Raw genomic sequence first — 25,549 nt, 5'->3', positions numbered from 1 at the left:
ACACACACACACACAGTTCAAGTATTCTCAGGTCTACAAGCTCACCGTGCAAACAGTACAGTACTATGAAGAACAGACAGTACAGTAGGATACAGCACCACTCACTTCAGACGGGTCTCGACCAGTGGTGAATCAGTGTTTGTTTTTCTTTAGACTTGTACAGAGGCAAATATTTGACTCTTTGACTGGCCATTTCCTGCTTCAGGCAAATTGTTGTTGGCTTAATAATATATAAAACCATTTACTCTCTGTAAACCTGAGTTACCGTGGAGTAATAAGATAAGAACTTAATTTTTGGCTTGCTTGGCATTTGTTTTGTGTTTATTTAGTTGAAGGAAATATCGCCACAGAACATGTTTGCATATTGACCCAGTGAATCTACGCTCTATGGCACCATAAAGGCTACTTGATGACAGAGCTATGATGTCGTCTGAATAATTATGGTAAGATATAGTTTTTTATTTTGTATTCTAATGAATGGGAGAATGTTAAGGTTTAACAGAAGAGATCCCTAGGGTTAGGTACAGTAACTCCACACGATACGTTGCAGCTTTGTTAAATAACAATTTATCTAATCAAAGCAGACATGTACTTGATGTGTGTAGCAGAGTTGTCCTGCCTGAATTCCATGTGCCTTTTCCCCCCCTTGGCAACACATTACACCAATTCTCAGAACTCTACACTGTCTTTACATCACTCAATCATCCTACGATTTGTTAAATAGCCCAAAAGCCTTTATTAACACATTTTGTGCCCAAGACGTTTTGGTTTTTTTCTTTAAAAATGTCAAAAAGTGGGTCTAAAAAGTGGGCACCCTGGGTCGCCATTTTGAAAGATTAAAAGGGCACAATGTGTTAAGTATGTTGAGTCTGAAATGTGACCATATCATATCATATCATATCATACCATATATTATCATAACATATCGTGTTTACCTGTAAACACGATCTCTTGTGGAATGTCGATCTAACCATTTAGGAATTGTCCAGGTGTTTCAGTTGGCGAGCATCAAGTGTCACTGGCTTAAAAAATACAGTAACTGGAAGATGGAATATTCACTTTTCCTTAGGAAATATATATACTCTGCGGCGCCTCCTCTGGTCAGCCAGGTAATCCCACAGGTAACCTCCCACCATCATCCCTATAGGCACCAAGTATAAACAGCTCATTCAAAATACATTTATCTAGACTACTAAACTTATCTAGAAATTTGATTTGGTCTTTTCATGAGACAGAACTAGTGGACATTAGAAAATATATAAAACAAGGCACAGAATTGAAATCTCAAAGCTAAAAGGTAGATGATGAGTTTCCATTCCAACATACATTCTGAACACTTTGTTCAGGATCCAAACATCATTCATCCCTATATGGATACACTGGTAGCAGTGTTTCCATGACAACAAGGCTTACTGAACAACATGTGCCACCAAACTGATATGAAAATGGATGAATCAGCTGAGTTCTGTGTGTTTGGTCTGTGGCAGCAGTCGAGCGGCCAGACCTCCAACCAGAAGCAGAGCAGACACCAACAGGATTGGGACAGCACAGCTCGTGTCCACCAGCTTCCCAAAGACCATGTTTCCCATGATAGCGGCTATGCGGCCAACTCCTGTGAAGAAGCCAAGAGCAGAGGACCTGAAAAAGACCGATGACATGTGTGAGTAGTTTATTAGACGTTAATGCACATGCAGAGACTAAAATGTTGAGGTTCTCTTCTGGGAGTAACAAGGATGGATAGGATCAGGAACGAGTACATCAGAGGGACAGCGCGCGTTAGATGTTTTGGAGATAAAGTCAGAGAGGCTAGACTGAGATGGCTTGGACATGTACAGAGGCGGGACAATGAGTATGTGTGTAGACGAATGCCGAGGTTGGAAACTTGGAACTGCCAGGCAGGAGGAAAACAGGAAAAGAGGAGATTTGGCTTGGAGGTATGTAGTGAAAGAGGACATGAAGTTAGTTGAAGAGGAGACAGGGGACAGGGTGAGATGGAGGCAGATGATTCGCTTTGGCGACCCCCTGAAGGGAACCGGCGAAAGGAAAAGAAAAAGATGACACCTTGCGTGTCCACGCCTCTCTATTTATGCCTTGTTTCTCTCTACAGCAGAATAAAAAATAAAATCAATACAGCTATCGTTTACCTTAGCTGTGTGGGGTAAAGCTCTGTTCCTATGACATCCAGTGCGTTCCAGGCGATGACAGAGACTCCACTGAACACACAGGACAGGACCAGACTCTGGCCTTTAGTCTGGACCATGTAAATGAGAAACACACTCACACTGGACATCAGCAGACTGCAGACTATCACAAGCACACACGCACGCACGCACGCACGCACACACACACACACACACACACACACACACACACACACACACACACACACACACACACACACACACACACACACACACACACACACACACACACACACACACACACACACACACACACACACACACACACACACACACACGATAGTAACTTTAAATGTACATGCTCCACACATCTTTGAATCAGATAGTTTGGATAACTCGATTTTTTGGGGACCCCCCTCTAAAATGAGATGCTGCATCTCAAGGGGCTATCCTTTCATTCAATTCTGACCAAATTCTATTATTTTATTTCAAGATTATTCTGCTCATATTAGAGACAGTTCTAACTCGATAGTATTATCAGATTATTAACTCCATTTACTTACAGAGCAGTGTCTTGCCTCCTATGCTGTCCATCATTATAATGGTGAAGATGTTTCCTGGGAGGTTGGAGGCTGCTGTTACAAATCCCTCCATATAGACTGACAACAGAACACACATCAAACATTTAGAGGATTTAGATTATAAATCCATAGTTCCTAAGCTGCTGTACACATCCATGCTATTATCATCATCATCATTATTGTACTAAAATACCATGTCAATATCAATACAGGATATTAGAATAATTATCAAGCCTTTGTTTGCCTTTAGGTGGGGGGGGGGGGTGTTAGCTAAAGTGCCAACGCATCTAGTAACCTCACAGTTGAAGGAATGCATCATGTCAAACATGAATGAAACTCAGCCATCCAAACATGGTTGCTGTGGATGGCTTGAATTAGAATTCATGTCTTAGAAGAAAGTGCCAAAAACAGTGACCTTTAGTTTTTACAGTTCACAGAATGGCTGTGTAATGGTGAGAGTGGCCGTCAGCAACACCTGCTGTATTCTTACTATGTTCTGCTGCCGACTCCCTCCCTGTGCTGTTGAGGGAAATACTGTGTACCAGTGTGAATACTGATTTGTTTGCAGAGGCCCTTCCTTCTTGACAGTTCTAATTTCTTTATTTAATTAAAGGAAGGTTATCCAACTGAGATCCGGCGTAATTGATGCAGTCATGCCCGAGGTGATAATCCTGGGTGACAACCTGTATTTCAAGGCTGTTCCTTGTACTGTTGAGGGAATGATATTGCGCCCTCTGGTGTACCCAGAGCGTCACAACATATTCTCAAACTCCAGCATATTGAACCCTAGCATCTTTATTCTGGAGGGAACATATGACCCGTTGTGAGCTTGTAGATCGGTTATTGTTGGCAAAGAGATTTGGTGTAGAGGTGGAAACAGAGTACAAAGCCAAACCCCAGTGAAGTATATAGAGAGTTTAAGAATCCTAAATAACAGGTGCAATAGATTGTTTGTCGAGTCCTAAAGTATAAGGTGAGTGGGGCAGAAGGCTACCTGCTGTTTTAACAGGGTAGCAGCCGGTGTGGTTGTTGAGGGAGGAGGACCGAGACATGTTGGAGCAAGGAGAACCTCCATCCTCTGCTCTCTTAAACAACTCCGGAAACCACATCCACAGACCATAGTACCTACGCACACACGCACGAACACACGCAAAAAGAAGTCTGAAAAGCGTGCGCACCCCATACAGACATACACGGGAGAGCATTGATTTATGTTAAATATAAATCAAAGTTAAAGATACAAAGAACATTACAGTGCAGCAGGAGGAAGTCAGTCTCAGAAAGAAAACAAGCCAGGACTAAATGCCCCAATCACAGGAAACATAACCAGAAGTAGAAATCATACATTTCTAAGGAGAGAGAATCCAGTAGCCATATGGTAAACAAGACATGCATTTCTCCTCCTGCATGCGTTGAAAATGTGAAACCTTTCCTTCCCAGCGGTGTGCTTGTCTTCTTGACTTACCCAAAGGAGATGCAGTAGAAGATGATCACCAGGGAGATGCTTCTGGTCCTCAGCTGTCCTCTAAACAGCTCTCTGATTGGTCCCAGTATCTAAAGCAGTAAACACAAACACCCACATTATAAAACATATCATCTTCAAGGACCACGTCACAAAATGCAACGCAACGTAACTGAGCGTAACATGAACTCAACTTTACAGCAACTGCTACTGACTAAAGACCATACTGTAACTCTTTTTGCAAAGTACTGTAGCACACAGCTTCATTTACACTATTTAGACTATCAGTTCCTTGTTTCTGTTTTCGTCTCTTTGCATTAACATGCCTCTTGAAATCGTATGGATGCACAGTAAAGGTACTGTATGCACTTTATATGTGCTATTACCTTTTTACAAAGGCCTATGGGTCCGTGCCTCTGTCCTGTATCTCTAGCAGCAGGGGAACTGGTACGCAGACCAAAGATCTGTGAAACACCAAGAGATGAGAACTGAAGAACCAGCATGGACCTCCTGAAATGATATTTTATGCCCAGCAGCCTTTATTTTAAACATGGTCGCCACTGTTGATCAAATGCTATTTTCAGAGGTGTGAGCCATGCCCAATCGACTTATTTCTGTGAATGAACTGGTAAAATATATATATGATATGTACTGTTAATACTTCAAATGTTCGCAGGACATAATGGATTGGGTCTTTACAGCTCCAGAAAACCTACATGTTTTTCATTTTAACATTTGTGAACATTTATTTGTACAGTGGATTAAGGTTAAATAGTATGGTTAAACAGAATGAGATCCTTACTGGGAATGTCTTGTGTTGGCCCCAGTGGTTCACAGCAAACATTATGCTGAACACATGGACCGCTTCTTTCTCCCGACCAGCCTGACAGACACAACAACTCATCATGAAGTTGCTTCTACTGTACGTCTGTCACAAAAACAACTGTATTCCTACTACTACTAATTTCCTACTAATCTTTCTTAATTGATTACCAATTATTCTTATGTTATAACCCATTCCCCATTAAGACCCGAGGCCGATCCTACAAATGCCTTCTAAATCTGTGCCTTCTAAAAACTTTATCGTGCCAATTACCACCAAATTAATATTTTTTATTTATATATATATAGCTAATGTAAATAATATAACACAATGTAATGTAATATAAAGCACTTTCATGTTTCCTACCTCCATGAGAAACTTTGGGCTCTCTGGTAGCAGGAGTCTGAAGACGAGAGCTGAGGAGAGGCTGGGAATGGAGCAGAGAACCACAAACAACCTCCAGCTCTGGAAGTCCAGACCCCACAGGGGAAAGTGGACCCACGTCCTGGGAATGACCAACCACGCCAGGCCTGGAGAGACCGGACCAAGACCCACAGAAAGCTTACTTCTGCTACAAAGCCCCATCTGATTGCAATAATCTTCCTCTATCTCTTAGATCTATTTCATCCGTCATCAGTCGCTGCTTCAAAACTGTCAAGTACCAGCAATGACATACACTGATGTATTTGCACTGTGCCCTTCTTTCCTCTGTTGTTTAACAGATGATGATGTGGTGGTTGGTAGGGTGGATGGAAGAGGGTTAGCAGCAAGCTATCTGTGTATAATGTATCTGTGTACTGTATGTTTCTATGCATCTTGTTCATGTTTTATGGGTCCCCATTGATAATGAGATGCTGTATCTCAAGGGGCCTTGATCTGAAAGAGTGAAAGAGTGCTGTTAGCACGCAAAGCATGGGCATGAATGAAGGTTATCTTTCAACTAAGACATTTCTTTTGCGGTCTTAACGACACCCATACATGTGCCCAGAGGTGTTTCCTGGTGCAGAGAGACAGACAAACCTGCAGCCAGGATGTTTCCTGCCATCCAGAAGGTGGCCAGTGCACTGATCATGGATCCTCTCCTCAGCCGTGGCAGGAACTCCGAGAAGTACGAGAAGATGACGGGAATTGAACCGCCAACTCTACAGGTAAGGTATAAAAAAATTCAAGTACTTGTTAAAGGCCTTGGATTTCTTTTGTTACACCATCCATGTTGAGCTGTTTAATTGTGTATATATCAGGGACGTCCCAACCCAACACTTGCTGGAGGCAGGATTTAACTTGACCATTCAGTGTTACAGGTCAGTCTTTCAATCCAAAGTACAGTTGTAGAGTGTGGTGCTTCTCACCCGACACCGCTGATGAATCTCAGAAGCAGGAAGAGCCAGAACTGCGGAGCCAGACTGGCCAGTCCTCCAAACACCCCATTGATAGTCAGAGACACCAGCAGGACTCTGCGGCGTCCCCTCTGGTCAGCCAGGTAACCCCACAGGTAACCTCCCACCATCATCCCTATAGATGACATCATCATACCCGAGAGGTTATGCGGGAAGCCTACTGAGTGTGAAAGAATACCTTCTACAGGTCATACATACTCATACATACAAACAGAAAAGTCCTATCTGATTGTATCTTGGTAATAATATCAAAGAACACTGTCACACTGTCTGGAAAAATGTAGCTCTTTATTCGGTCAACGTTTCGGTCATAAGACCTTCATCAGGACAGACTGAGACAATGCCCTGTCTGTCCTGACAATGTCCTGTCCGTCCTGATTGGTTCCCAAACTTTTTCACGTCAAGGAAAGGTCATGAGAGAAGATTTTCATGGCTCTAGCAGTGATTCTCAACCCGTTTAATTTCAACATGACATGTATTAGTCTACGGACCTCCATTTAATGGCATTTCTATCTCTGGGACCCCCAATTTATATTGTAAAATCAATGTTAATTTAACTCTTAGAGTGTACAAATGTACAAATATACAAACTATCATTTAGCTGGGGATCCCCTGAACCTCCCTCAAGGACCCCTGGAACTCCCCGGACCCCACTTTGGGAACCATCGGTCTAACGACCGAAACGTCGACCTAGTAAAGAGCTATTTGTACAAGTTCATACTAACCAAGGAAGATGCTGGCGGTCAGCAGGCCCATGTCAGAGGAGCTGAGGAGGAGGTCACATCTGGCAGTAGGAAGGAGGAAGGAGACACACAGTATTTCCACTGCATCGCTGGCGTTGGCCCAACCACAGGCCAGCAACAGCAACACATGGAACAACCCAAAACCTGGGGACAAGGTAGACATTTAGCTGATGACCTTGTTTTAGTTCTGGATAAGCTGAGATTGATGATGAGGTTTTTTTTATACAGACTTCAGATCATTCAAACACATCTAACACATCTAAACCGAGAAAGCACCCGTGCCATTTTAGATTTTTGCGTTGGGTATTCAAAAATGGCAGATATGCGAGCTTAAACATATGTTCTTTTTTAACATAAAAAATAAAAAATTAAAGTGTGAGAACTACTGTTTTAGAAGGCATTTGTAGAATCGGGTTAACTCACCTGCTTCTTCAACGGCTTCCTCATATGTTAACTTCCTCTGTGCACTCCCTTCAGCATCACAGGTGTGGCTTACTGTGCTTCTATCAAAAATGGTTTCGCCTAGTATGAAGTGGACGCACACACACACACACACACACGCACACACACACACACACACACACACACACGCACACACACACACACACACACACACACACACACACACACACACACACACACACACACACACACACACACACACACACACACACACACACACACACACACACACACAAACAAACAATGTTAGGCCTATTACATATTTAAAGGAAAGGTAGGAGCTATACTGCATCAATAATGCAAGGTCAAGCCTAGGGCTGGGTAATCTCCCCCAGATTCTGAGTGCTAGGTGATAATATTGCAAAAATAACAATAATACCCTCATATTGATATTGTGACAATATTGTGGGGATGACTATTGTTTCTTTCACAAAATGTTTACAGTTTTACACAATTCATTTTTGATAAATAAAGGCAATAAAGGAAGGGTAAAGGCAAATAGTTCAGCCTTTAAAACCAAGAAAAGTTAACACTTTAATATATGCCATAGCACAATATGATCTAAAATGTCTGATGCTATCTAGTCTCATCACAATATAGACACAGTATTCCTATTCTGCTTTCCTTGTAATACAGCCAGGCTCATGGTTACCAGTCTCATGCATGCTGAAGAAGTGGCAGTTAAATTATCAGTAAATGACATTTGGGTGGATTGGACACTGGGCTTCTCTGCTCTGAGGGTGGAGGGAAGATTAGATAACCGACCTCTCTCCTTGAAATAACCATAACATACATCAGGTCAAATAACTTAATTATCACAATTTGGAATTATACCTCCCCTCTCCTAAGTATACAGATATATTAATATTCATATTCATATTCATATTCATAATAGCCATAATATTGTGTATTTTCGTTATAACCAAAATACTGAACCTAAGCCCCACTGTCAGGTATGACTCTGTGGGACTTTTCTGACAGCAATTTGAAAAACATCAATGATCACAACAACATTAGAGATCATCACTACCTTCATCTGAGTCTAGGTCTGATGGATTCGTGTCATCATCGTCGACGAGAAGCGGCTCGCGTGCCTCAGCATCACCGGACTGCGAGCGACGAGACATCGAATGTGCACTATCTGGAGTCACAGGATTTGATTGGTCACAAGTATCTGTGCAACAGCCAATACCGCCATCCCGTCACACACAAATACCGGTCTGTATAAACCAAAATGAATGAAACAGCTGGGCTGACTTGGCTAAAAACGGTCCCGATCCCCAAAACCACTGTTACGAAAACTAAAAACAGCAACAGGAAGTACGTTTAGCCCGCATACAATCAATCAAAGACACTGTATTTGTCGATACAATTCTACTTGGCGGTGGACTCACTCGAGTCCAAAATCTGAGTTAAATTCTACATAGTATCACTGATTGTAGTTGTATTTTGTTACACCTGAGCTCAGTCTTCGCGGCGCGGCCCATGGAGCGTAACAAGTACTACACGGAAACTGGTAACCTGTCGAATTCGGTGACTCTCTCAAATCAAGGCAAACGCATCATCTGTAGCCTGACACTCAGTCTGAATTTTCATTTCGTTTCACATTCAGGGCTGGAGCTAGCCCCGCAAGCAGAACCCGAATGTAGTAAAGTTTCTGACACTTTTATGACTTTACTGCATTGGGTCCTGCTTCACGCTGGGCTGTCGCCAGTTACGCACAAACAAATACAATGTAAACACGCCATGAGACGGACTTCTGCGCGCTTTTACCATGTTTATTCATGTATTGACTTACGAATGTGCGAACTATAAGTACCTTACATACCATACCGACACATCTCCTGTGTCGCGGAAGCCGTTAAGTATTTTTAATCCATGATTGATTAAAAATGTCGCTTCTTCCTACCTTGTTTATTGACACCTCATTGTACCGCCTATCTGGCTAGCTAGTGGTGCTACAGCTATGACGGAGCAGATCAGAGGCAGGGACATAGCCCGCAAAGCCAACCGCACATCGAGAGGCGGTACAATAAACGGTAAATAAACAAGAAGAAATCAAAGCGACATTTTTAATCAAACATGGATTAAAAATACTTAACGGCTTCCGCGACACAGGAGATTTTATCAGAGGTATGTAAGGTACTTATAGTTCGCACATCCGTAAACAAACACAATAAAAAGCGTCCTAATTCCGCGCAGATGGACTAAACGATGAGTTTGTGTATATCCGCGTTCCAACAATCGCATTGGAAAATCTTAGCATGACCAGGGACCCTACGGGTCAGCCCGGTTCGGTTCGGATTGGGCTGACCCAGGGGGTTCCGAGAGGGGCTAGGCTGGAGCCAGGCTACATCATCTGCACAAATCGCCATCGAGCCATAGTAGTAGCCTCGGAAACCCCTCAAAACAAAACAAACAATCATATTTTGAAACACTAATCTGGAGATTGCAAAACAGTCTATCCTAATGTTTTTCATCCCAGATTTCATTGTCATTGTATTTTTATTATGGCTATTTATTTGATGCGTCCTGTATTATTTGTAATAATACTTAAAATATAAATGTATTGGACTTGTCTTCAAAGCACATTTTTCTTTGTTTATTGGATTTCCCACAGATTAGAATAGAAGCATTCAATAAAAACGTTTTTTAACAATGTGCAATTCCCCCCCCACTTGACTGTCTGAAGTCACATAATTCGATAGGTTACCCACTGTGCTGTCACACTGTAAGCACAGGGAAGTGTGTGTGAACAAACTGAACTGAACTGGTGGGTGTTTTTGTTTTAAAAGATTTTGAAGATGGCGACCAGTTCGGAGCGCAGTCCACCTCCTTTCCCCGACTCCGAGGACCAAGAAGTGGAGTCCGAAGGAGTTGGCCTCAGCGACGACGATGCAGACGAAGACGACCTTTTCACAAGTGCAGTGCGTGTCACTTTGAACCTTATCGATTATTGCATGTTGATTGATTTACTGCCAACTTCCTGGGCAACCTGGCTGTGCTAGACCAAGAATAAAGATGCCATGGATGGAGTCGTGACGTCACAGCCAACCGTCCTCTAGCGGAAGTGCTTTAGAGCGACTGTTTTTAGCAAAATGGTCACGCGACACTATCGGCTACGCCGGTTGTTTGTGACGTCACTAACTCATCCGTGGCATTTATTGTAGGCTAAACGTACTACCAAGCGAGCTAACTTTAGTAGCTACTATAGCAGTTAAGCTAACAAGACACTTTTATAGTGGGGAAATGTTCGCTAAGTTGTAAACGTTATTTTCACGAGACACTACTAACACGGCCCAGGTAATACGATCCTTTTGAATTCTAACACGTAGCGAACAATTGCCAATTCATTGTATAACTTCTAACGTTCATTGAACAAATCTGTGCAAGTGATTGTGGTTTATATGTAGCTAACTTTTTCGCTCTCTGACTTTGTTTTATTTTATCGTTTTGCATTATGATTACGCTAATGAAAGTAAGTCTTCACTGACTGATCAAAATCCAGTCTTCATGTTGTGCTGTTGGAGAAGTCAGGCGTGTTGTTGTTGTCATTCGGTTTGGTCTTTTACCTAGCCAGGTAAGACTAACACTAACGTTACTTCCTACTCGGTGTAACGGTGTGGTGTGGTGATTGATTTGATTTTGTCTTTTACTGTTCCATGCCAGCCTTGGCATTTTCCTAAAATCTGACCTTCACCAAATGCATTTTCACCAAATCTAGCATTAGTATCAACGTTTGAACTTTACGGATCAAGTCTAGGTTGAAAGCAGAAAATCAGTTTGTGTGTAGTTTTGTCAGTGACATATTTTGGCTGAGTGTGTTAAGTGCCTTTGTAATTTACCTTAACCTTTGGGTCTGATTTTGTTGACACAAGCTAAGCTCCGACAAGCTCAGACAATGATCACCAATAAGTTGTTGATGATTGTGAGGCTGGATTTTACTCTCAGAATGTTCCCCATAATATAAAAGTAAGAGTGACAGTGTTATAGCTCATATATTTACAAAGGTTAAACAGTCATAGTTTTAAAAGTATCTGAGTTGTAGCTGAATATGTTTTGTAAAGCATATAACCATTAAGCACACAGTATTTTGAAGCACCTTGACTTGTGCATCATACAGTGCAGGGACATTCGAGTTCAAGTTTTGTTATTTTTATTTTATTTTGCCAAATATATATAAATATATTGCCAAAGTTTAAAAGGTGCACACAACAATCACACATTATAACAAATATTCATCTTAAATACAGCCAAAGGCAAAAGTACTTTTGCAGAGCTGAACCTCCCATCGTCATGTGAGTCTCAGATGTGGTCACATGGTCAGAACCCGGATGTTTGACTTCTGGCTGACAATGAAAAGTTCAGAGCCTAGATTGGAAAGTTGCTGTCTTTGGTTTCTGTACTCTGTGGAACTGATTAGTCAGCAGTAACGGATTTACGGTATCTTATGGGGATGTTTTGAAACGGAGCGACTGATATCTATTGGTGGATTCTCTCTGCGTCTGCCTCCTTCACATTACACAACATGCCATTAATTTATTTTTATATATATATATATATATATATATATATATATATATATATATATATATATATATATATATATATATATATATATATATATTATATAATCATGCAGGGGACTGCATACTGGGAGCAAGCTCTCTTGTCCAGATGCAGAAAGTTTTAAATATAAATAATAACAGTCAGAATAACCAACACACAAGGAATGAAGTGAATGTTGTTTACTTTTCGGAATCGGAGTACTTTATTATTTTATTTTTTCCTCTTTTTTTGGGGGGGGGAGCTTTGTATAGGTTTAAACTAAGATAGTACAGGAAATGGCGAGATAGAGATATGGAGAGTGACATGCAGCAAAGGCCGTCAGGATTGGGACTTGAAACTGTCAGGCAACATTGAACCTAGGTGCTGGACCGCTAGGCCAGCAGTCTGGGCCTTTTTTTTAGAGAGTTACCTATATTTAATTTTGTATACATTTTGAAAGATTATTATTATTATTCTGGAAGCAGAAGGCTTAACCACTCCACTATCAGGACTCAGAAGGCGAATGAATATTCCTTCATTTTATGTGGCTTTTGAAGATTACGCCATATGGCAGGCAGCCAATTCTGGGATTTTTATTGTTTGTTTAGAGGACTTATGATGTAATTTGTTTTCTAACCAAGTCCATGGTTGGAAAACACTTTAATGTTTGCTTAGTGCAATTATGTCATTTGTTTGCAGGCCAAGTCTATGGACTTTAATGTTTGTTTAGGACACTACATTTCAACGTAAGATGTCATGTGGCCGTCTGGCCGATATAAATACAGTGGGTGCCCCTCACTTCACACAATTATGATTTTTCCTTACTCCGTAGATTGAATCTCCACTGATCACAATGGACACTGCGCTGCCAACGGACCACTTCATAACCAGTCCACCTGACCTCACCATTTCCCCTGAGTCGCCTAACGATCCACTGAGCGACCTTGGCAGCAGCCTGTCGGCTAACGAGCCAGCAGCCAGTGAGGCCACCAGCGAACCCTCGGATGATTTCTTCGACCTGATGAGCAGTGAGGCGGATTCTCCAAGTGATGCCATTCCCATAATGGAAAGTTCCACAGCAGAAGAGAAAGTTGCAGCAGTGACCGAAGTGGCTTCAGATGAGCCGTCGGATGACTTTGTTGATCTGTTGGGAAATGAAATTGACGCTACAGGAGAGGAGACACTAGTAGACGCTGAGGAAGTTACTGTTGACCCAACAGCACATGCAGCTGATGTTCCATTTGCAGGCACCGTCACTGATGACACACCAGGAAGTGTCGTTGACCAGGAAGTAGAAGAACCTTCCGATGCTCCGATATTGGATGAGGAAGTAAAAGCACCTTCCAGTGCTCCGCTATTGGACCAGGAGGTGAAAGAACCTTCCAGCGCTCCTCTATTGGACAGTGCTCCGCTATTGGACCAGGAGGTGAAAGAACCTTCCAGCGCTCTATTGGACAGTGCACCGATATTGGACGAAGAGGTGAAAGAACCTATCAGTGCGCAGCTATTGGATGAGGAGCTGAAAGAATCTTCCAGCGCTCCTCTATTGGACAGTGTTCCGCTATTGGACGAGGATGTGAAAGAACCTTCCAGCGCTCCTCTATTGGACAGTTTTCCGCTATTGGACGAAGAGGTGAAAGAACCTATCAGTGCTCCGCTATTGGAGGAGGAGGTGAAAGCACCTTCCAGTGCTCCGCTATTGGACGAAGAGGTGACCGCACCTTCCAATGCTCCGCTATTGGACGAAGAGGTGACGGCACCTTCCAATGCTCCGCTATTGGACGAAGAGGTGAAAGCACCTTCCAATGCTCTGCTATTTGACGAAGAGGTGAAAGAACCAGTCAGTGCTTCGCTATTGGACGAGGAGGTGAAAGAACCTTCCAGTGCTCCGCTATTGGACATCATCAGCGATTCACCCACCAATGACACAACACTGCCTCCGCTTGTTCCTGTTAGTGAGATCATCGCGGCCCAGCCCACAGTCACAGAAGTGAAAAAAACTGCCATTCAGACACCGATCGATCTGTTCGAAGATGAGCCCAGTGACCTGTTCACAGCACCATTGCTAGCCAAGTCCGCCAAATACCCACAGAAGAGCCTCTTTGGTGAACCAGATGAGGACCTATTCAGTGAACCGCTCAGGGCCACTAATACGGGTCCCATGAAGAAGACTGTTGGTTTTGCCAACAGTGTCGAGCACGAGCACAGGGACAAACTAGTCTCAACCAAACTTGGCGGCAGTGGTCATTTAGGGGCTGGACCCCTGAGTGACGAGCCAACTGACATCTTCACCGAAGAAGCCGTTGCCACAGTGACCAGCGTCGTCAACACCAGCAGTGATGTCACCTCCAAAACGAATGGGGTTCATTCTGAAGAAGACGCAGACATATTTTCTGGTAAGGTCCCTAGCAGCATGCATGCAGACATGGTGTAGGAGAGACTGACATGTATGGACAGCTGAGAGGGACATGTGCAGGAGAGATGGACAGTAGGAAACCATTGAGGGAGATGGTGTAGGAGAGACACAGTAGGAGATGGTTTACGAGACAAATGTTAGTAAATCTGAGAGGGAGACGGTATAGGAGACAAAGACAGGAAGCTTGGTCTCTAGGTGAGACTGACAGTGGGAAATCTTTGAAGAAGACAGACGATGTAGTAGAGACAGACTCGGCCACTCGCTCACTTACACTCGGTCACTGCAGCATGTTGGTGTTATGGTGAAATTGGTGACCTGATAAAATATGTGACAGTCGTGTAGACGTCACATAGCATCAGTGTCTGAACGTAAACCATTGTAGTTTGTCCACAAGATGGTCACATATGTCGGTAGGTCATATGTGTCAGTGAGCGAGTGGCTGAGATTTGGGGTATTGGAATTTGGCTTGAGAAGTTGAGAGGGAGATGATAGGAGAGACAGGTGGTAGGAAAGCCAAGAGGCAGTCAATGTTAGAGAGACGGACAGTAGAACAGTAGATAAGGATGTGAGTAGGAGAGACAAACAGGAAAGCTGAGAAATACTGTGTAGGAGGGAAACAGGAAATCTGAGAGGGAGACGGTGTAGGAGAGAGACAGTTGTAGTGGGATCAGACCAGCATGAGTCACAAGATGTTTTATCATCTGATTAAGGGATAAATGTGTTGTTCCATCATGTTGCAATCTGACCCGCTCACAACTCACAAGGTCACGAGTTTAAAACCTCCCCTGTCATTGTGGGGGAAATGCCGTTGCTGCATGCCAATGCTGGGAAATATAACGTTCTATAGGTGTTTTAATGAACAATATAGAAAAAGATATTGAAACGTATTCCGGTGTTGTCGTGTTTGTTCAACAGAAGCTACAGTGGAGTTGTCTCTGGACAGTCCCAGGAATGACAGAAAGAAGGAGACAACCAAACCCTCTGTGTCTGTCCCCTCCCTGTCTGCTGCTACAAGCCTGTCTACACCTCTCCCTGCCACTCTGGAGGAGGTATTCCATTCAGTTTTAATGTATTATATTCCACTCTATTATTATTTTACTCTGTTGTACTACATTACATTATATAGAGAACAAAGTCTGACATCACTGCAGTGCTGCCCAAGGCTGTCCTCCCATGGGTCACGCTTAGGGTCAGCATAGATTTCGTTATATAAGAACCTTGTTCCAAATAAACAACACAGAGTCACATACCTATTACTAACAGAATCATACTATTAATTATTTGTACAGCTGACCACCCCCATAGTCAAATACTTGACTAGTCATCTGGCTCTTATTGGCTGAAGGTATTTTAGTCAGGTGTAAGTTGAGAAACATTATCAAGTCAGTTTAATCAACAGCATTACTGTTAAATCCAACAGTTATCCACAAATAATCACAAATAATAAAATATAGTGACTGTGCCGATGTACATTATTATAATAGAGACAATACAAAAATGACTGCAACTTTGAACCTGTCATCGTATTGTGAAGAGGACGTGAAAATCAGACATTACTCTTTAATTAATTCAGTCTGTCGATCTTGCTGCCAACCTGCATAAAATTGGGAATTATAATCATTTTCTTTGCTAATTCTTCAGCTGGAAGAGGATGAACCGGAAGATAAATTTGAGACCAACATCTCTATCACCAACCCTGAAAAAATAGGTAAGAACCGTCTGTATTATTAGATATTCTACAAATGCTGTTTTATGTATGACCCAATCTTCACTCATCAATGTTGCAATACAGAATAGCTTATTATTGTTTCATTGTTTGTTGTTTGTGACTAACAATATATTTGACAAATTCACATTTCTATTCATTAAAGAAAAAGTTATACATGCATTTTCATCAAATATGATACAAACTAGAGTGTTACTGTGGTCTCAGCAACTGTGTGGTGTTTATTTCAGGGGATGGTATGAACGCCTACATGGGTTACAAAGTCTCTACACAGGTAGGACTCTGTCTTGTCAACAGCATTTAACTTTATATGCAAGCTACCATTATTTATCCTGCGGGTTAACCCAGATATGGTTAGGATTCACAGTAACGTGTTACTCTCAGAAAAACACAGCCCTAGTTCTGTCAGACCAGGAAACTCCAGCATAGTGCTTATAAAACACTTTACACAGCGCATGTCAGTGGTCTGTTATTTTGAACTGACATACCTGTACATGCATACACTGAAAACGTTTTTTCCCCAAAATATTTAGAGTGGCCAATTATTTTTTACCACCCTTTTTTCCCCAATTTAGTTATGCCAATTAATTCCTCGCCCCACATATTTCTGTGTTGTCTTGTCACTACTGTCGTATCCTACTGAAACACCTGCCAGTGACGAGCTCCCACCGGGAGGATATAGGGCGTTCGTCCTACTCCTCCTGCCCAACACTCCCTGCTGACACCCCAGCCTGTAGGATTACATGCAGTGGCAATTATCACCCTCCCCGCCCAGCTTCCCTCCCTCCTGAACACAGGCCAGTTATGTTCGCATAGACGCCCGACAAAGCCAGATGCACCACCTGCAAATAAGCTTCAGGATCATCGCTTTGGTTTAACGACAGCAAGAGTCATGGTCAGGGTTTTGGCATGAAGTCTAATGGGGAACGGTTCATATTTGGGAGTGAATCTGTAACCATGTTTGGATTGTCTGTATCTCCAGACCACGCTGCCCATGTTCAGGAACAAGTCTTTCACAGTGAGGAGGCGTTTCAGTGACTTCCTGGGTCTCTATGAGAAACTATCTGAAAAACACGCGGCAAACGGCTTCATTGTCCCTCCCCCACCAGAGAAGAGTGTTCTGGGTAAGTGGAGTCGATTTTAACCTGGTCGGGAGACTAGCATTCAGACACCATGGAATGTCTTCATAATGTACATCAGCAGTCACAACACACACGCACACGCTCGTGTGTGTGTGTGTGTGTGTGTGTGTGTGTGTGTGTGTGTGTGTGTGTGTGTGTGTAGATTAGTATAGATCTATACAAAGCTTCACTATATCTAATCTATATATACCGTAGATCCATTTGGATCTATATATTGTGTTGATCTATGACAGGGGTTTTCAACTGATTGTGAACCAGGGACCACCACCCTGACTTAGAATCAACCTGGGGACCACTGTTGTGTTGGGTGGGGATATGGGCTAAGATTAATGCTTTTGTAAGTTAACCCTTGCTATGTGTCCCATGTGTATACATCCCAACCGTTGACTACTACTGGTAAAATGTCCTAATAATAATGACTCAACCAGACAATCCGGTGCACTTCCCCCTTCTTGAGATTCTAACTGCCTTTTTCTGTTGAATTTCTTGAACTCCAAGTTGTCAGTAAATGACTACATGGATGGACTCATCATAGGTCACTAGGTCATTCAGTTCACGGTTTCTCAACTAGTGGAAAGAACATTTAAAACAAATCCTACATTACTAAATGCATGGTCAGGGACCACATGTAATACCTCCACGGACCACCAGTGGTCCACGGACCACCTGTTGAAAACCCATGATCTATGAGGTTGTTTTCAAGCTTTTAGCTTGAAATCAATTTGAAGAGTTCGTCAATTTTATTTACACTGCACATTTCATACATTGAAGCTCAATGTGGTTGACATTAAAAGACAATATCGAAAACATTTTCTACGATGGGTTGGTCTGAGATCAAATGTCGTTTTGGACAGGAATGACCAAGCTGAAGGTTGGAAAGGAGGATCCTTCATCTGCAGAGTTTGTTGAGAGACGAAGAGCTGCGTTGGAGAGGTAATGTGAAGGAGATGAAGTAATGACATTGGGAACAGTTTAAATATTAGACCAGTGATTCCAACTCCTGCCCTGGGCAACAGGAACACCAAACTGGCTGGTATAGTCCCTTTCTCGTCCTACCACATGCATAGCACTGTTGAACTGTGCAAATATATGTTGCACTAACATATGCGCCACATATTGACATATATTTCCTGTCCCTATCTTGCACACTGTAATTTGCACATTGATACTGCCACTTGCACATTGTCGTTTGCCTTGTAAATTGTTTATTATCCTGGTTCTTGCACCTTTGACCAAAAGCAACCTCAGTGTATCCTACATTACTGGGAATAAAAATGCTTCAATGAACAGTGTTTCCCCTCAATGCGAGGGAGCTCTTTGTTTTGTCGATTAATTTGTTTTTGACGTCTCCTCTGTCAGGTACCTCCAGAGGGTGGTGTGTCACCCCTCCCTCATCCAGGATCCTGATGTCAGGGAGTTCCTGGAGAAAGATGATGTACGTTTACGTTTTTGTTACATTGCTAGATCCCTAATGTACATACATTACAGTCTTTATTTTATTTTTTTATAATATTTTTTATCCCACGATTTTGTAACCCATTTTTCACCCCTGTGTCAATCATCTACTGTGATCCTGGGCTCTACACACCCTCCGCCAACCTGGGGAGAGCAACGGACTTAACTCATGCTTCCTTCATGCTTGAGTGTCCAAGTTGCTCCTTTACACCTGACAGGGGGGAGTTTCCCTGGTTGGACGTATAGCGCGTGGAAGGAACACGTTATTCCAACCAGTTCCTTTCCCCTCCATCAGGCGCCCCGGCCGGCCAGGGGGAGGCAGTTTAGAGACCAGGATTACTGCATGTTTTTTGTGAGGGTACCTACCCTAGGGGACACGGGGAGAACATGCAAACTCCACACAGAAAGGCCCACATTACAGTCTTAACTGAACCTGTCATCAGGCCTTTCAGTAGACAAGTATCATACACAGTATGTGGAACATATTGAAATACTGTTGATTGTTAATATGATCCTTAAAGACATCCTTTTTTATAGTTTAGTTAAGTGTGTGTGTGTGTGTGTGTGTGTGTTTGTATATTATATAATGTATATATGTTTGTGTATGGTATATATTATTTGTGTGTGCAGTTACCCAGGGCGGTGAACACTCAGGCTCTGAGTGGTGCAGGTTTCATGAAGATGATCACCAGGGCATCGGATGCTGTCAGTAAGATGACCATTAAGATGAACGAGTCAGATGTGGTGAGTAAAGTAGATCTACCATGTTGTAGTTCGACACCTCTGTCTGTCATTTTGAGCTGGCTCTGTAGGGTTTGTCACTGTCACCACCATGTTCCGTTCCGGAGGTCTAGCGTAGTGGAATTCACTTTTGTCTGCCCCAAACCACAAGTTCTGCTTTTAATTTCAAACTATCATTCATGTTTGAGGAACTGTGGCTGACTGCACCATGCTGCATGCCAACACTGGTTAACATCATGTATAGCTAGTTATTAGTGGGGTGTGCAGGCTAGCTTAGCATACATGTCATTGCATAAATTCACAACTTCTTTCAAAACCCTAAAGTTTTCAGAGATACCAAATATTGCTGGTTTTCCTCCTACCAGATCAAACCAGTCCCTTATTAGACAAATAGATTTATCATGTCATGGTAGGATAATTCTTATCAGTGACGAGTAACAATACACCGCTGATAATGGTGCTATTTTGTTCTGCAGTGGTTTGAGGAGAAACTACAGGAGGTGGAGTCTGCTGACCAGCAGTTCAGGAAGCTCCATGGAGTGGTCGACTCTCTGGTTGGCCACAGAAAAGGTTGGTCACACCCCTTTACTGTCGCCTTCATCGTTCATTGGACCCGAGCGTTAGTGGCAGCATAGTTTGTACTCACACCTTGTGTTTGTTTCCGTGCCTCCTGTCCAGAGCTGTGTCTGAACACGGCAGGGTTTGCTAAGAGTGTAGCGATGTTGGGCAGTTCAGAGGACAACACGGCTCTGTCTCGGGCGCTGTCCCAGCTGGCCGAGGTGGAAGACAAGATGGAACAGATCCACCAGGACCAAGCTGCTAACGACTCCTTCTGCCTCGCTGAGATGCTCGCAGACTACATCCGCTTGCTGGGAGTTGTCAGGGTACGCACGGCAACACAATGATGTGGTACACCGTGTTTGTTCATTTCATTCTGAGAGTGTGCATAAGGGTGAATTAAATGTATTTACGTTTGTACACTTTCAGAGTTACACATGGATAAATGAACACTGAGGATTTTACTGTGTACTGTAGGATAGGATCGTATGATTTGTTGTGTTGTGTTGTTGTGATTTAGAATAATATAACCATTGTGGCACAGCCATTTATGGCTTAAGTGTCCGCGGTTCATTTCCAGGCTTGGGACCTCTTTTGTGTGTCCTATATTTAACGTCTATTTTGCCCTATAAAATTCTACTAATACTATGAAAAATATATTGATGTCCGTCTTGGAATATAGGATCTAGGATCATATTATGTAGATATACTGTACATATTGACTACCAGATCAGTCTTAAAATATTGTTAGGTTGCAGTACATATATATTTGGTGACATGCTATATAATCAAAGGTTGGTAGAGTGTCCAAAACCTGTTTATGTACCGGTAGTTGTGTAGTACATTACTGCCCGACTCTGTATATGGTGCAAGATACTGTACTGTGTTGGATAGGATTCATGAAATCTGAGCGATATGGGGAGGGTCAACCGCTACCGTACACTGCGTACAGTAACGTATAGTATATTGTGTACGTATCCCCCAGGGTTCGTTTGACAACAGGATGAAGGCATGGCAGCGCTGGCAGGACGCCCAGACCATGCTTCAGAAGAAAAGGGAGACTGAGGCCAAGCTGCTTTGGGCCAACAAACCTGATAAACTACAGCAAGCCAAGGAGGAGATCTCAGATGTATGACGCAACTCTCATGCTGCTCACATGCGTAGTTAATTGGTTATTCTTAACTGGTAGTTAAAATGTCTTAAGGGTACGGTTGGGTAGAAACGCCAGGGTGTTTTGACTGAGAAATGTTTTAAAAACTGCAACCGATTGCAATTTTTATGTAGGATGATTGTCACGGCATGGGTTGGGTTGGGTCAAATGAATGCCTTTTTAAATAGAACTCCCTGTTTTTTGTAAGTGTTCCTGAAGACAGACAAATTTGGCTATTTCTTTCTTCATGTCTTTAGTAGAGTTGAGAAATTCTTAATATTTTTCAACAATGAACAAATACAATCAATTAATTAAAGTGTGTTTTCTGTTCCAGTGGGAGGGTAAGGTGACTCAGTATGAGAGAGACTTTGACAGAATATCTGCAACTGTACGCAAAGAGGTGCTTCGCTTTGAGGTAAGATTAATTGTAATGCTTTACAAACGTTTATGGGTGAATGCATGGATTTTACAATGCAGCAAACAATTAAAACATTATTAAGGAATTAGTCATAATTAGTTCTTGATCATTTAGTTAATGGGTCCACAATGTTTCTCATGCATTCAGTGTGTGATGACTTGTCTTTTGTGTTGCAGAAAGAGAAGGCGAGAGACTTCAAAAGACAGATCATTAAATACTTAGAAGCTTTGCTTCAGTCTCAGCAACAGGTGAGTTTCTGTTTATTGAAATGAATAATCCAATGTACAAGAATGTAGCACCAGCTCAGTGGCCTTGTGGTTAGAGTGTCCTGGGAGGTCTGTTTCGATCCCCGGGTTACAGTAGATTTGTAGACCATTAGGCTTTTGATTATTATAACGGTATGCTATATGCATATTTTCTGCATTATATAGTGCAAGGTGTGTGCCATATTAAAAAAATTCTCAAACAATATGGTTGCTATTTTGTCACATGCTAAGCGCCGTTCACAGTACACAGTGAGTATGATAACGATGACAATGAATGTTGTTAAAAACTACAGCGATTTTATGAACGATAAAACATTGACAGCCATTCAAAGTCCATTAGAAGGACAACTGAGATGCAGTCGCTCTCACTGACCCTCTGACAGTTTTGTTTTGCGCAGAGATGAGGAGTATATTATGTATAGCGAACGCTATACACGTCCTTGGTGTGAATACCCATATACATACACGGCACAAATATGCACATATCTTCGAGAGGTCTAAGCCTGATCTATACTCGTTTGTCGACGACGTTGTGCACTGAAAAGGTCTCGTCTTAAAGCTCAACACGTTGATGTGTTTTGAGCTTAAAGATCGGCTATTTGACCAAACTTGGTATCTGGTGACATCTAGGAACGGCATTGCGGCATGCACCAAAGGCAGGTCAACTAACCTTAAAAAAAACCAATTGGCAGGGGTCTATGGATTTCTTTGTAGTACTTTATGTTCTTTTTTTTAGGCCCAATTGATCTCTTTTTTTTTTTAGATCTGGATAAATTAAATGTTTTTTATTTTTGTTTATCTCCCTTTTTCCTGTCTCCTTTTAGCTGATGAAGTACTGGGAGGCTTTCTTACCAGAAGCCAAAGCCATTGCCTGATCTCTCCTGTAGCGTCACGTCTCTAATTCTCCTGAACCACAGGAGGAGCTGTCTCGTCTTCTCCTGAGAAGCTGTCACTTCTTCTACACTTTACCTCTCTGCCTTCAAACCAAGGATTATTTGTGTGTGCGCGTTGTAAAAGGGAGACGTAATACAATCAACCTGTTTTCTTTTATATATACTATATAATCACCTTTAACATACAGCTCTGTATTCTATTGTATTAATTGTATATTTTTCATTTAATCACAAATATTTTCTTATTAGATTAAAAAAAAAAAGACAGAGAAATATTCATATAGAGAAAACACATACACACACACAAAGTCAAGGTGTAGTGAATGATTCCACAAATTTCCACAAGGGATAAGAGAAAGAGAGTTGTTCTCAGGATGTTTTCATGATTTGTTGTAAATCAGATTTCTGACATCAGCATTGTTTAACTGTTTACACCAGGCTGCTGTCTTAGTAGATATGGACCATATGAATCTATTCTGTATGCCCCTGTCCCACCTGTTAATCATCTGGCTGATCACTCTGTAAACTCACTAAATCTACAAACCACCATAAACGGCACATTTAAATGTGTTCATGGATCCACACAGGAAGCACATATTGAAAGAAATAGTTAGGTTTTCAATGTTAACCGGAATGCCCAAAACACGCTCGCCCACATTTATTTTTCTCCCCCAAAACACCCCCTCCCCCCGGTTCTTGTATTCTTGTATTTGTTTTACTGAGAATAAGGTTAGAAATAAGATTAGGCTTAGGCATAGTTTAATGAGGTTAAGTTTAGACATAGTTTACTGAGTTAGGTATACCTGGTGACGACTGTTCCGAGGTCGACGGATTTGACCCAGTGCGAGCGTGTTTTGGGGCGATCTTGTTATAATTATAATTTATATTATAATTTATCAGCCACTGCTCGTGCTCACAATTAAGACGGTGCCATTTCATTATACTTATTCTGACTCTGAGGCGGGCTGTGGATAGCTCAATCATGTCACCTGCAGAGGATGTCATCGGTCCATCTACAGACATTTCAAGTTAATGAAAGCTATAGCCTTTCTGATCCTGGAATTTTAGCATGCTAAAACGGCAGCCAATGTATCGATGAATAAGAATCCACAGGTCACCTCTGAGACAGACGTTTCCATGTCATACAGAATTGTGAAATGTATACTCTGCATGTATACTGGGGAGCCATTTTATTTTAAAGCCATGTGTAAATGTAATGCAGTTTAATAATCTCTGCATGCCATCAGGATAGGAGGGGTGCATTAATGCCAGGTGTACCAGGCGTCCTCTCAATGTTTATGGGGACCCAGATGAAGGAAGTGGCCAATTTTATATTCAACTGAATATATTCAACTTATTCTATTGCCTCTTGGTGATTTAAAGGGATTTGATAAGAGGAAAAGGAGAGGAAACAAAATGCACTTCCACTAGACAATTTTATAAGCACTAGTTGTACTTCTCTTTTACAGTAAAAAAAAAAAAAAACTGCCAATGCTGAGGGGAAGGGAGCGTGGATGAAAAGTGTCATACATGTATATTGGTATAGAGTACCCTTCCCTACAAAGGCAGACGGTAGTAACTATGTTTTGTCTTTCAAAGGTCACGAGTGTGTTTACATTTCACATCCATTATGCATATATATATATTCTCAGTACTAAACAACAAATGCTGCTCCAGCAGTAAGTTTGGTAGGACAGGAGATACATTTTTCCCGCTGAATTTTAGTTCTCATGCAGTTACTGCTCTGTGGCTTTGTAGGGCAGTAATGGATTGTACCATTTCTCTTGGTATAAGGTCCACTACTGGGGATTTTAGGCTGAACTGTTCTAATTGTAAGCCCCCCAGCTACAGCTTTGTGTGGCATTCTAGGTCAACCTATTTTGGGTATTATGTTTTTAAGTATGATTGATTTCTGTTGTGCAAATGATGACACATAGAACCACATGAGTCTGTGCCTTTTTAATTCTGAATGCTGTTTTCTTCACCCCGTGATGTAAATTTAAATGTGTTGGGAGAACCCTATAGTTGAACTGCTTATGTGTTCCTGGCAGTGTGTCAGTTAAAACTGTCTAGAAATGTACTCTTTGGCACAGGGATTAATGGGGCATTTCACTCATAGACATCTGAGCGCTTTTCTTTTTTTCTCTCTTAGCGTTAGTGAACATCCAACAAAGATTTTCCAATAGGGTTATGCTCATCAGCTCCCAGAAGTATCTATTATGATTTCCCATGAGCTGTATTTAAAACTACATGGAATAAGGAAGGGTTCTTGTCATTTTGAGAAAAGCTTTATGATTTGTGCATTTACTGTACCAGAAATGTGTTTTGGTGAAATGCCTCTGGAAATTCTGATAACCATGTTTCCCAAATGCCTGTCTGTTTTTAAATCGACGACAAAACTATGGCCCAGCTAGTTCACAGATCTGTGGTGGGATGTTATTCGGGTTGTTTGGAATCACAGATTCAAGCTTTAATTCCTGCTTCACGTTCATTTTCTGCTGTGTTGCAATGATGCTACACTGTTACTGTTTGTCATGACTAAAACATTACTAATTTTTGACATTTCTTTGCACAAAATGTTTTTTTTTTCTTTTCTACAATCTAAAAAATTAAACACATTTTCAATA

General features: G+C 41.9%; 2 protein-coding genes across 4 annotated transcripts; one reads left to right on the top strand and one right to left on the bottom strand.

Annotated features, from left to right (window-relative positions):
* Positions 1-208: 208 nt before the first annotated feature.
* On the bottom strand, positions 209-11,506 carry sv2 (synaptic vesicle glycoprotein 2). The gene is made up of 14 exons (XM_080760809.1): positions 11,455-11,506; positions 8,640-8,750; positions 7,571-7,669; positions 7,130-7,291; positions 6,357-6,519; positions 6,028-6,149; positions 5,374-5,537; positions 4,987-5,067; positions 4,571-4,648; positions 4,188-4,276; positions 3,717-3,847; positions 2,705-2,800; positions 2,145-2,304; positions 209-1,638 (listed from the first exon to the last, which is right to left on the bottom strand). Exons 2-14 carry the CDS (start codon positions 8,734-8,736, stop codon positions 1,455-1,457), a joined length of 1,626 nt encoding a protein of 541 aa, XP_080616935.1. The 5' UTR covers positions 8,737-8,750; positions 11,455-11,506; the 3' UTR covers positions 209-1,454.
* snx1a (sorting nexin 1a) lies at positions 10,355-25,549 on the top strand. Of its 3 annotated transcripts, XM_080760807.1 has the most exons (16): positions 10,355-10,536; positions 12,990-13,946; positions 14,025-14,553; positions 15,489-15,622; positions 16,215-16,281; positions 16,530-16,573; positions 17,282-17,423; positions 18,296-18,374; positions 18,801-18,876; positions 19,527-19,640; positions 20,114-20,207; positions 20,316-20,521; positions 21,181-21,324; positions 21,680-21,760; positions 21,940-22,011; positions 22,854-25,549. In XM_080760807.1, exons 1-16 carry the CDS (start codon positions 10,414-10,416, stop codon positions 22,902-22,904), a joined length of 2,913 nt encoding a protein of 970 aa, XP_080616933.1. In that variant the 5' UTR covers positions 10,355-10,413; the 3' UTR covers positions 22,905-25,549. The 3 variants fall into 3 exon arrangements, with proteins under 3 accessions (XP_080616933.1, XP_080616932.1, XP_080616934.1); XM_080760806.1 differs by having other exon boundaries at positions 12,990-14,553; XM_080760808.1 differs by lacking the exon at positions 10,355-10,536 and adding an exon at positions 10,784-10,912 and having other exon boundaries at positions 12,990-14,553.

Source organism: Protomyctophum bolini (assembly GCF_963924005.1).
Source record: "Protomyctophum bolini genome assembly, chromosome: 4".
Classification (NCBI taxonomy): Eukaryota; Metazoa; Chordata; class Actinopteri; order Myctophiformes; family Myctophidae; genus Protomyctophum; species Protomyctophum bolini.
Note: the sequence above shows the minus strand (reverse complement) of the source record. Positions and strands in the feature narration are given on the sequence as shown.